This window comes from Tiliqua scincoides, chromosome 3 (genome assembly GCF_035046505.1).
Source record: "Tiliqua scincoides isolate rTilSci1 chromosome 3, rTilSci1.hap2, whole genome shotgun sequence".
Lineage (NCBI taxonomy): Eukaryota > Metazoa > Chordata > Lepidosauria > Squamata > Scincidae > Tiliqua > Tiliqua scincoides.
Genome location: NC_089823.1, coordinates 36003046 through 36016364, shown reverse-complemented (window position 1 = coordinate 36016364; position 13319 = coordinate 36003046). Strand labels below are relative to the sequence as shown.

The following is a 13319-nucleotide window of genomic DNA, read 5'->3' as shown; positions in this document are numbered from 1 at the left end:
GACTGGAAGTGCCTGTCTATTGCATCTGGGAGGCCTTCTGAGGCGCGAGGAGGTAGTGTGTGGCCTCCCAAGGCTTCTGAAAGGTATTTTTGATTTGTCAACAGGCCCCCCAGCAGACTTCACTATCTGCGGAATTTGGTAACCATGGGGGAACCTGGAACAGATCCCTCACAGATACTGAGGGCCCAGTGCATTTTAATGGCTTAATACTACTGATACAAACCTTACCAAACAGCATTGCAAGGTAAACACTACCCTGATTTTCATAAAGATTTTGATCTTCACAAGCCCTCATTTCATAGGGTTTAAACTAAATCTACAATTTTATAATAACCTTGAAAAAGAATCAGGACAGAATGGAAAAGCCTGCACAGACAGAAAGAGAGAGAGAGAGCAAAAACAAAATGCTTTAAATAAAAAGTATTGGGGAAATAATGATGCTGATAAAATAATTCTAAACCATTAATAAAACTGAAAAAACTGTAGTATAATGTTTACCTGAGTTTAAAGAAACAAACATTAAGTACCATATATTTTAATATATCTATTTCTTGATGATCATTTATTATTCCACATCTATGCATAGGACACCTGCACAGGGAGCTGTATATTATGGCCCATAACATGTCCTGTCAATATTAGACAGATCATCATGAAGGTGCTATAATAGCTGAAGTGACAAGCTTGGTACAACACCATCTCTTACTGCACGTTCTTAATAATGGAAGGCATAGATTCTCAAAGACTGCCATCTGACATGCATATGTGAAGTGTAAAGTATCTAGCTCATACATTCATGAAAAACTGAATATGATCTTTTATTACCAAGTGGCAAATTCAGGGGAAGTATCAAGGGTTTCCTAGGTTGAACAATGGCCAGAGGTGCAGCCATAATAAATGGCCCACCCGACTGGACCAACTCCTGAATCATCAGTACCAGTGGCAGTGTCCAGTACACCATCAGGGACTGGGGATGCCAAAGGGGACCCAGTGCAGGATTTTGACCCAGGGTCCCCAGCAAGCTGGTTTGGCACTGGTTAGTTTGGTGGTTGTTTCAGCAGCCTTTTGAAGTGCAGTTTGTGTTTTCATGACCTGCTTCAGTAATAATGTCAGAAATGGGCCTCTACAGCTGCACCCACAGTCAAGCTTATGGATTTCATGGTTAAGTCAGTGAATCCATACGCTGACCATGACTTCAGAAGGAACATCCAAATCAGATATTGTTATTCTAAGCCATTTTAGTGCCATTTTCCTCACAATGCTAGACAATGTTAGACAATAACCCACCACGCATTATCTGCTAAATACTATTGTTGCTAGCAGATTACTGGACAGCAAAGCTGCAGTATTCATCTTAATTTTAAATTGTTGAGATATAAACAGTGTAGCAATACAAACATGCTATCTTGGTCCTCATGCTGAAAGAAAATGGCTACAGTTTTCCCTCCTTTCACATTCAACTAAACATATATTTATCATTGCTGGTTGAGCCAAAAGAAGATCTTATTCATCTCTCTTTGTTTTCTAATTTCACTGTAATAAACAGTCACATCGAAACAACTCATTAATCAGCCAACTGGAACCTTAGCAAACTAATCCCCACCTAGTCTGCTGTAATGTTCGTATGCTGCTCACAAATGCTACGATGCTGACACTACTTAAATTTATTTTCACTTGATGAGAACAACTCAGTATACGCTTCACAGGGCCTGTGCTATATTCCTTAAAGAGTGTCATGAATATGTACATGTTAGGCCTAGGTTAGCATGTGAAGCCTAAACCAAACTAAGTCAGTAACGGAGAAATGGCTAGCAGTTCCTAGCTGAAGGAATGTGAATAAACAAACAAAAAGATTGTTGTCTCTCCTTTGCTGGCCAGAAAGGACAGACAACAAGAATTACAACCCATTGGAATGTTTAACACCTTAGTAGACAGAGAGGTGCCTGATCAAGCGGAATGATCAAGCAGCTATGGATCTCCAGCTGGGCGGGGTAAAGAACGATGAGGTTCTGTCCTCAAAAGTTTCTGATTGGACAGTCTAAATAAGTATGAAGTCACCTCAGCACTATTAGCATAAGGAGTATAATAACGAGTGCCCCAAGGGGTGTGCGGGTTCCTTCTTGGACAGTGTTTTTGGGTGCAACTTCCTGCACGCTTGTGAGCTCCAACTGTCCACCATGGGCACCTGGCCTCACAGGTAGCCTAGAGCTAAAAGATCTACAAGAGAAGCTGACTCAGGTGAGAGATAGGGATTAATAGAGATAGCCAGCTAGCTTTATTATTTTATTGCTGATATGTTTCCTAGATGTTTATGCCTCTAGCATTTGCTGCCTTACTGTAACTTTATGTAACCTTATGTACTTAATAAACTAAAATACCTTTTACTAAGCTGTTTCATTGTCTGTTGGGGACAAAGGTTCAGGATCCTGCCTAGCCGTTCAGCAAGCTACCAAGTGCTCATTAAGGTCCAGTAACTTGAGGACTGAAGCTTTAATTGGAGAAAGTGCTCAGTGCCTGCAAGGGATAGAATTAAGCCTAGAGGGTTTCAGTGTCCCTGGACTGAGACACTGGCACAAACAGGGTGGTGGCAGTACTACTAGACAGGGGGGACTTGAGGGCTTTAGAGTACAGGAACCAAGAACTGAGCACCCCAAACCCCCCTAAGTTTGCAACAAAGAGTCACATTAAAAAAAATACTGCTCCCATCCTGAGAATGCATCTTCCTATGTATTCCCTCTTCTAACACCCTATGCAAGAGGCTAATAGCCCAGTGACCAAGTTATGCATCCTCCATTACAAAGGCATTGCAAAGCAGAGGTCGGCAGCTATTCTGCACAGTATTAGATGGTGTTCAAATAACATGCCAACCATAGTTAGTGGACATACTGCATTCCTTGTACAGTACTGCATTACAGGCATACCTCACTAATAGAGGGTTAGGTTCCAGACCACCGCCATAAAGCGAATATTGCCCTAAAGCAAATCACAGTCTTTTTTTCACTTGCAAGTGCACATAAAAACCTAAAAACATATTTAGACTATTGATAAATGCACAAATGCTGTAAACAGACTGAGAGTGGGTAACAAAATGGTGCAGTTTGACTTGGACAATTCAGCCTGGAGTCAGCAGATGTGCACATCACTGCTGAAAAGCTCCTTAAGAGCAAAGCAAGTGCCAAATACAATAAACATGAATATAATTGAAGAGTGCTGTATTAGGGAAACCTTGAAGCAAGGCACGCCTATTATTAGAAGTTACCTGGCAAATGTGAAAAAACTGAGTAGGGCCTAAAAAAATCTTGATGCATGGAATGCATTTATATATTTACAATATAATTTTAATTATGCTCCCAGCACTGCCCTTTCAGCGGCAGCACCCTTTTGGCAGTGCCACTTCTGCTGAGGTGCTGGGAGCCACAGTAGCCACCATGAATGCTATTCAGATCACTGTATGAAACAAGTTGGACTCCTCTGCTCTTGGCTGTCACTGGAAATGTTCTCTAGCTCATCCTGAGAGAGACTGTTAGTGCAGAGCTCTCACTCCCCACCCCATTCTATCATATTTTCATTGCTGGCGGCCACTGCAAATTTTTGCTTTCCTAATGGGAAGCTGATTCAAGCACATGAAAGAGGGACTTCCACAACCCTCCATTACATTTCATGTCTAGTTTGTCTTGATCACTGCTGGTCATTGTTATGAATCATGAGACAAATTTCATATTTTTATTTTCAGGCTTTTCTAGTCAGACTCTGGAACAAAAAAGAGTCTGTTGTGTTTATGTGTTATGATTGTTGGGGGGAGCTACTTTTCACCACTTTTTATCTTAAATCTATATATAGTTCAATTTTCATTTCACTAAAGCAGTCAAAGAAAAGTAAATTACAAGAAAAGTGTACTGAACCAAACAGATATCCCCCCCTATTCCTGCATCTTATCCATCCAACTTTAAACTGAAAAAAATAACTCCCGTTTCTCACTGTTTCAATCTTTACATCAGTTTACAATTTGGCATACTTCCATTAATTTATTGGGACTATCCAAAGAACACTGCATGTGATGCTTAGGAAGAAGGGGAAGAGATGAAATATACTAATATATTAGTATATGAAATATACTTGCTTTCCTTTTTGCTCATTTATTTTGAGGGAAAAGATGTATCCTAATTAGTTGTGCTACAAATGTCCTGCAAAACCCTGGTAGATGAGATGAAGCAAGAAGGCTATTATCTAAACAGAGCTCCCTGCATGACTGGCTACATTAAGGGAAAATGCAGAACACTGGTGTGATTTTCAAAGACTTACTTATTACTTTACACAAAACAATTAGATCAAGCCCACATGGAAAACAATAGAGATGGAAACATCCCAGGCATCAAGTTCCTAAAACCTCTTGCTAAAGCTTAGGCACTATATAAAAAAAAAATCACACACAAAAATTCCAGCGCTGTTTAAGGTAGGTTCCTAAAAATCTGATCCTGGTTCTTACAACCATGATGCTGCTCATGTCACAATTCTCTGAATCTGAAAGATTCTAGTATTTTGTCACAGACTTTAACTACAAGGAAACTTAAGCAGTCCCTCAAAAATATGAAAATGATCTATTCTTCTTGGTAATCTTTTCTGGTACCCTGTTTTTAAAATGATCCCTTTATCTCCAAGACCCTCAGAAATTGATCAAAACATTTCCCTAAACACATTGCTGTAGAGCAATATTTCTCAAACTGTGGGTCGGGACCCACTAACTGGGTTGCAAGTCAATTTCAGGTGGGTCCCCATTCATTTCAATATTTTATTTTTAATATATCAGACTTGATGCTACCATGGTATGTGACTGCATTTGGGGAAATGTTACAGACTTGTACTTTTAACAAGTTACTATGTATATTCTTTTAACAATGAAAGTAAATGGGACTTATTCCTGGGTAAGTGTGGGTAAGACTGCAGCCTGGGTAAGTGTGGGTAAGATTACAGTTAAAAATTTTCCTGCTTGATGATGTCACTTCTGGTCATGACATCACTTCTGGTGGGTCCTGACAGATTATCTTTCTAAAAAGTGGGTCCCAGTGCTAAATGTGTGAGAACCACTGCTGTAGACATTCTGCAACAGTAGAAAAAGCAACATGGATTCTGATCTAGATAATAAATATTCTTGTTTTTCAAATGCCTCATTCATTTAGGTACATTGGTGCCTATGAGCTGCACCTAAATTTTGTTAGTCATGACTACATTTGGAATGCAACACTTTATGCAGAAGCTATATAGTCCAACTAATATGTGCCAGGAACTAATATACAATACCTCCAAAAGGTCATAACTGCAGATTAAAAGCCTAAGGATCTGAATATGTCTCAAATTTTTGGCAGTACTCTGCACCTACGTATCTTGTGATACGGGCATTAACAGGCAAACATGCCAGAAAATGAGAGGTAATTCAAATTTCTTGTTGCAGGTTTTTTCCAGCTATTCATGAGAGCTTTCAGTCTCTTCTGTTGACTATTTCCCAGTTTCTCAATCACTGAGAATGATACAGATCTTAATAAGAATTGATGCATATACCTTCACCAGCAATGAAGTATACAATGATTGCGAAGCATTCAGAAAAACACTGGAATTGTTCACTCATTTCTGAACGCACTTCACATGTAAAAAGTGTTACAGAAATTTAGGTATACAGCTCTAGAACTGACTGCAAATGATTTCGTGACTACAGTTTAAAATTAAGTGCTATGCCTAATTAAAATAGAGAAAATTTATGAGGATGTTCCAGAAATAGAATATGAATTGGAGTTTGATCTTCCTGGTATTAACAACCATACACTTCCAACATCACAGTGCCCTTTGGCTCCCTGCAATACACACAATGAGTTTTCATTATTTTGCCTGCATATCACACTCCACTTCCAAGACACTGAGTCTAATTAATGCAATACTATGCATGCTTACTTTCATATAAACATGAACAGGATCACAGTGAGACTTCAGAAATAAGCCCCATATTAGCATCACTGCAGTTTTCTAGAAACAAGTGACTTAAAGCCTCAAAGATCATCTAATGAAATTAATCAGAGATGAGTTTGCCTGAAATTGCGTGGGAATCAGGCAAAGATGGCCTGATAAAGATGGCCAAGTAAGGTTTAAACAACAAATAAAATGGTAATGCCACAAAACCACTAACATGCATGTCCAATCCTAAAGTAAATAAGTGACTAGCTGGATCAGGGCTAGATCCTTTCTAACCTCAGTGTTCTGCTCCAGTAGCAGCCAGCCAAGATACACCTGCAAAGCTGAAAATTTCCTGTTGCTTTCCCCTCACTCTTCTAGTGACCAGATATGCTGCCTCTTGCTAAGAAGTCCCTTATAGCTTTCACACATATGGACAGGGAGGTTTGAACACAATGTTATGTACATTACTCTAAAGCATGGGTGACCAAAGTTTTTGGCAGGAGGGCCACATCATCTCTCTGACACTGCATTGGGGGCTGGGGAAGAAAATAATTCACATTTAAAATTTGGATAAATTTGCATAAGTTTACATAAATGAATATATTAAAGATGAACTTATATGAACGAATGAAGGTCTTGCAATAGCTCAAGGCCTATAAAAGGCCTTGCACAAAGCAAGGCCGGCCTTTCCTTTGCTGCCGCTACCGCATCAGACGTGAAACAACAAGCAGCGGAGGGTGCCCTCATCCCACAGCTCACGAGCGAGAGGTCAAACAGTCGCCCTCACGCTGAGAGCAGTTGGCTCGGGCCAGCATGGACTCCCACAAATCTCTGGAGGGCTACAGGCACATTGGAAACTGGGGGCTCCCTGAGGGCCACATTGAGAGGCCTCAAGGGCTGCAAGTAGCCCCTGGGCCGGGGTTTAGGCAACCCGCTCCAAAGGAAGCCCACTGCTTTCTGTAAGGCTTGGGCCATAAGCCTATCTTACTCGCTGGAAACACCTCTAGTGATGGATTCAGGGCTCTGTGGCGTTGTGGAAGAACTGATCCCTTTCAACAGACTGCAGCTCTTACAAAGGACCACTGGGGGGGTTTCTTCTAGGCTTTATTGGGAACAACTGACACCTGTTCCCCTCCCTTGCCCCCATCTGGGAGCAGGGCTGCGCGCACACGCGCTGACAAGAGGACGCGCGCAACTCTCTCTGTCTCTCTCTTTCTGAGGCGCACAGGGAGGCCGGCAGCTGCCCCCCTCAGACACACGGACAGTGAGGGCAGCTCTGCGGCCCCCCGGGCAGGGCTCTCGGAGCAGCCGGCCTACTGCAGCCGCCGGGGCTCGAGGGAGGCGACGGGGGGCGGGGTGGGGCGACCGGGGGCCCCTGGGGCGGCCTCCCTAGCGAGGGCTCGTCCAACTCACCAGCTGCTGCCGGGCAGCGGCGCTTCCTCCCCTTCCGCCATCGCTGTTGACGTGCCCCACCAGCTTGCCGCAAAACGCCGCCTTGTTTCCAGTACTGCTCCACGTCGCGACGCCTGCCGTAAAGCGCGGAAGCCGCTATGGGGCCCCCTCCCCCATCACGCTGTCTTACGTCAATAGCAGCGCCTGGCACCATAGAGGCAGAAAAACAGTGCCTAGGAGCACTTCCGGACTACATTTCCCGTGGACCTCCTTGTCTCCGTAGCTGTAGTTCAAGGTGGAATGCGCATTTCACCACTAATACCCCAGAGAACCAGGGCTTTCCATTGGACACCGGAAGTGGACGTGCACACTGCGTGCTCCTCGTGTTCTATTTCTATGCCTTCCAATGACTCTTGCTTACAGCAAAGGGCTCGCGCTTTGGTTTCTCATGCTGACTTTCTATGCCCCATTGCCGGTGCTGGACTCTGGGAGTAGGCAGGCACTGATGTAAACAGTCAAATGGAAACATACTGCAAGCCCCACTAACTATAATGGGACTGACTTCTGAGTAGACATGCACAGGTTGGGGCTCTGCGGCTGCAGTCCTGTCCACACTTTCCTAGGAGTAAGCCCCATTCACTCTAATGGGTTTACTTCTGAGTAGACATGCATAGGATGGGGATTTGACACTGCTACGCTTTGAAAAAGCATTTAATTGGGTGACAGTGCTGGCAGAAACTCATTATATGTATATGTAAATGTATAAAGAGCCTATAAAGAGCTATATATGTAAATGTATAAAGAGGCATATGTATAAAGAGCTATTAAGTAAGAGAAGTTTATATAACTTACATAATCATAGCTCTTTATATATGTGCTAGTTTCACATACCTTTACATCAGCCATTTTCAACCACTGTGCCCTTCTTCTTATTTACTTATTATTTATTTATTTACTGGCATTTAGAAGCAGCAGTTTCAGGTTAGAGGGGTCACTACCAGGATTGCCAGTGGTCCTTGTGATGGAGAGAGGGCAAGAAAAATAAATAGTATGTCTAGGACTAATCTTTCTTCCTTTGCAGCTGCCAACCCAACCAATAATTACTTGATTCTGGCTAGAAATTTAAAAATATATATAATTGTAAGATATAGTTTTTGACTGCCCATAACCCCATTGTTATTTTTTGCAGCACTTTCGATTATGAAAGCAGCTTCCCAGCTGGTTTTTATACCCTCCCTTGAAAACGCAATAACAAAATGATTTAACAGAGTTTTCTTGGTCAATAGTCCCATCACACAATAGTTTAGCTGCGTAATCCTATCTTGTGCTGGAACATGCAAGCTAGGATACTTGTGCTGTATCCAGCGCAAGATGGAGCTGCAGAGTGGCTCAGCTGAAGTTAGGGGAAACTCTTAGGGTAAACCACTGCAGCCCCTATGGGTCTCCTTGGACCTGCGCCACCTCCTGAGGTGGTACAAGTCAAAGGAGAGCAGAGCGGCTTGAAGCCGCCCCAGGATGCTCTCGGGTATTGGGGCTAGGATCCTGCATAACAGCCAGATTCCAGCCCTGCCTCCCACTCCCTGCCCGCCCACCCCGGGGCTACCCCCCCCCAATGCCTTGTGGGTGCATCAGCGCTCGAAGGTTGGTTACGATTGGGCCCTTAATCGAGAAATGTCAAGTCTCCGGGCAGAAAGTGACCCTTACACAGGACCAAACATTCCTAGACAATTCAGGGTCCAATCCTCTCCAATTTTCCATTGCTGGTGCAGCCATGCCAGTGGGGCATGACCTGCATCCTGTAATGAGGAGGCACACACAGAGGCCTACTCAAGGTATGGGAACATTTGTTCCCTTACCTTGGGGCTGCTGAAAAGTTGGATAGGATTGGGCCCTCACTTGCTAATTATCCTTTCACTGCTAGTGGAGAGTGTTTAGCAGGGCCTCTGAGAGGAATTTCATCAGGGGATACAAAGTTTCTTTTAGGCCTCTTTCCAAAGGGAAAGTGGGTGAAACAGAGCAGGGGGAGGGTGGTAATAGCCAGAATAGTCTTTGGAGCTCAGGTCTACCATGCTTTCCAGCGTGCTGCCTAGGTCTACTTGCCCACATGGTATTGACAGCTAGATACTGTAATACAGAAAACGAAACACACTTTTCCTTCTAAAATCTTTTAAATATAGAAAATCATAGCAGAAGATTAGCATCATGGTATTTGGGCTCACACTAGAATGGAAAGTATCATGTGTGAACCAAAATTTACTTCTGCAGCAGCAGTAGTCCTGCAGCTGTGTTCCTGAGCTCCTATACACTCCTTCGTGGTTAGCGGATCAACAAGCCAAAAAGCTAATATAGCAAGCCAGCCTCCTCCCAGATTTGACACTGAATTAGGGAGTGTCCTGCATGCATTCCTTGGCATGGCGTATATGGCTTGTGGCAGCAGCTACCGCTGCACACCCATGGTAGTGCCCCCAGCATCCCACGCAGGCAGTCAGCCCGGCAAGATAGGAAAATTAAGACCCTAGGAAATTTCTGGGGACCTTCCTTTGGTTCCTGGGTCCCCTTTGTGCCCAGGTACAAATTACCTCGTGCACGCCCTTCTCATAGGCCCTGGTGTTTAGGCACAAGAAAGCTGGAGAGCTGTGTTTTTTAATATGTTTATCATTCTAATCAAGGTTAGTTTATACTGATCACGTATGGCCTGCATGTATGCACTTGAATCATACACATGGAATGTCTTAGGGCCCAATCCCATCCAATTTTCCAGGGCCGGTGCAACCATGCCAGTGAGGCATGCCCTGCACCCTGCGATGGGTAGGCAGTCACAGAAAGTTCCTCAAGGTAAGGGAACAGTTGTTCCCTTACCTTGGGGCTGCACTGGTGCTGGAAAGTTGTATAGGATTGGGTCCTTAATTCCTTTACCATTTTTACAGCTCCAGGTCCCAGGCTCCTTGACAGCGCAATCAGGAGCGAGTCTTACTGTCCTCGGGGACAGGAAAAGTCTGCAGCTCCAGCAGCCAAGGGAGGCTGGGCATCAGAAGCCCAGCCCACGCACGCCTTCCTGGGCGGGCTTTCTGCTCCCACACAGCTGCCGGCAGCAGGGACGTCCTTAGAACGATCGCGGTCCTTCCTCCCACTCCCCGCGTGGCCTGCAGCGCATCTGCAGCATGGGAGACACGCTGGATGAACCCTGGTGGGAAACACAAGAAGGGAGCATCAGCACTCCAGGTACCCGGGACTGGCTGGCGTGCACGTGTTCTTTGGTGGAAGCCGAGCCCTCTTCCACCGCTGCCTTGGCTCAGACTTTTCTCTTCTTCCCACTTCGCATTTCCCCCCAAGATCATCCCCCCCTAATTCTTCCCCTGTTTAGACCAGGAGAGTTAGGAAAGGACACCAAACCAAATACTCTCCTTGTAAAGGGGGGGGGGGGTTGCAACTACTTTCTAATTTCGCATTAGGGCTACAATCCTGGGAGTAAGCCCCATTGAGTATAATGGGACTGACTTATGAGTAGACATGCATAGGATTGGGCTCTGAGGCTGCAATCCTAGCCACCCAATCTTGGGAGTCAGCCCCATTGACTATAAGGGGACTTCTGTGTAGACATATATAGGATTGGGCTCTGAGGCTGCAATCCTAGCCACACAATCCTGGGAGTAAGCCCCATTGACTATAATGGGACTGACATAAGAACATAAGAGCCCCACTGGATCAGGCCAAAGGCCCATCTAATCCAGCTTCCTGTATCTCTCAGTGGCCCACCAAATGCCCCAGGGAGCACACAAGACAACAGACACAACCTGCATCCAGATGCCCTCCCCTACATCTGGCAGTCAGAGGCAGCCTGCCTCTAAAACCAAGAGCTTGCACATACCTACTATGGCTTGTAATTCATAATGAACTTTTCCTCCAGAAATTTGTCCAGTTCCCTCTCAAAGGCATCCAGGCAAGATGCCATCAGTACTTCCTGTGGCAAGCAGTCCCACAAACTAATTACACGCTGGGTCAAGAAATATTTTCTTCTGTCTGTCCTAACTCTCCCAACACTCAACTTTTGTGGATGTCCCCCATCAGAAGTACTACTCAGAAGGGTCATGCATAGGATTGGGCTCTAGGTTTCTGAATTGTGTTCTTCAATGGGGGGACTTGCCTTCTTGCAGTCCATGTGTGAAACTGCCTTATCCTGAACCAGATCATTGGTACATTTAACCCATTTTTGCTCACCCCACAGGTGTATACATATGGTCCCTGTTGCATATATGTAGTGTTGGCCAGAAATTTCTTAAATTCGTGCTTCTGAATCAGTGGTATAGGTACCACCAGTGATACTTGAGGTGGTGCCTGGTGGCACTTGCAGGACTCCTGGACACTTACCACCTAGCAGTAAGGTTAGGGATGCGACCCAACAAATAGCAGTAAGAGGCTCAACTTGGCTGGCAGAGCTCCAAAGCGTGACCAGGCAGATATAATAGAGGACAGAGTGCCTGTATCGTAAACCACTGTATAAAGTGGGAATTTGGACAGTTGCAGCTTTTTATACCCTTCCATGTTGAGCTGCACCTGCCCAAATTCTCTTTTCTATACTGTGGTTCAAGGTACAGGCACTCTGTCCTCCATTGTATCTGGTCACCCTGTCCAAAGCATGCTTTTCAATGCTTGAAAAAGCCCCACCCATCCACCCTTACACCTCTTACTGGTGTTTGTCCTATCCCATCTGGCCTCCCAACCCAGAAGTAACTGGCAATGATGTTATTCCTAGTTATTTCTGGTGGTATTTCAAATAGGTGGACCATGTGAAGTGGTACGGCAGAGGGCAAGCATTGAGAAACATTGGCTTAAATCAAGTCCACATCTATGCTGACCTGCAGCCACTCTCCAGGGTTTCAAACAGGGGTGTTTTTCCATCCATCCTAACTTTAATATGCCAGGGCGATTGATTACAGTGTAATCATTACACATGTCATGTTTAAATACACTTACCCCATATGTTGGTCCAGGCAGCCAGTCACTGATTTGTTGATGGTACTTGTGAATAGGCTGCTGAGGTTGCTAATTACATGAAAGTGTGATTTTTGGGAGAAATGGAGCACTGGTGTGGTTTGCCCTGTGCCTGGCTTATACCTATTTTAAGCCCCCTCTCGCATAAATCTAATGAGAACAAACAATGATAACAGTAAGAAATCAGTTTGCATTGTGATATCAAAAGGAACATATTACATTATGGATATGTATTGGTTTTATACCAATTTAATTAACATGGATAGCCCAAAGAATTCTGAGAATTATAATTTGGTGATAGTGCTGCTGAGCATTTTGTTATAAAACTGTTTTCCTGACCCCTCACAGCTCCCTAAGGAGAGGGAATGCCTATTAAAACCCATTTCTGCCTAGCCCACAGGCATACACATTTGATCCCTGCTGTGTATATGCAATGTTGGGCAGAAATGACATTAAATCAATTTAAGCATGTGGCATAGATAGGCCCAGAGAATGCCACTGTCCCTCTCTCTGGTAGTATGAATGCTGCCCTCTAGTGTCTGCTATGTAAGGTATTTCTGGGCAATCAGTTTTTAGTGTAATTGTTGTGAGGGTGGTAAGTTTTTAGTGTAGTGGTGAGGGTGGTGAGCATTCTGTGAGGACCTCAGACCCCACTGAGCAGTAAGTCCTAAAGGAGAGGGAGTGTGTGTTAAGCTAGTTTAAACATGTTGTGTAGATAATGAACTCTGTCTCTGGCAACACCAGTGCTGCCTTCTAGTGTCTGTCAAATAGGCCCATTCTTTACTATTGGGAAATCAGTTTTTAGTGCAATAAATGTGCAGTTGTTACTAACAATGGATGAGTTCCATCAGGCTTGATTTGAAGTTTGCCTCTGGTGGGTTCATTTGTGCTCACTTGAACTTTGCCTGAATAGAACTTGATTTTGAATGAAGTCTTCCTTATACTCCTGATGGTCAGCTGCACCTCGGGTGCAAGCATCTATGTTAGAACAT

The 13319-nt window shown here is 44.2% G+C and overlaps 2 protein-coding genes across 2 annotated transcripts in view; one reads left to right on the top strand and one right to left on the bottom strand.

Moving 5' to 3' along the window:
* TBC1D23 (TBC1 domain family member 23) overlaps window positions 1-7452 on the bottom strand; it is a 40141-nt gene extending 32689 nt beyond the window's left edge. Inside the window, exon 1 of the mRNA XM_066620271.1 lies at window positions 7357-7452. Within this exon, the coding sequence (XP_066476368.1) occupies window positions 7357-7397 (41 nt within the window). The 5' untranslated portion in view covers window positions 7398-7452. The remainder of the gene's footprint in view (window positions 1-7356) is intronic.
* A 2966-nt stretch (window positions 7453-10418) lies between these two features.
* CMSS1 (cms1 ribosomal small subunit homolog) overlaps window positions 10419-13319 on the top strand; it is a 243268-nt gene continuing 240367 nt past the window's right edge. The window contains exon 1 of the mRNA XM_066620880.1: window positions 10419-10557. Within this exon, the coding sequence (XP_066476977.1) occupies window positions 10497-10557 (61 nt within the window). The 5' untranslated portion in view covers window positions 10419-10496. The remainder of the gene's footprint in view (window positions 10558-13319) is intronic.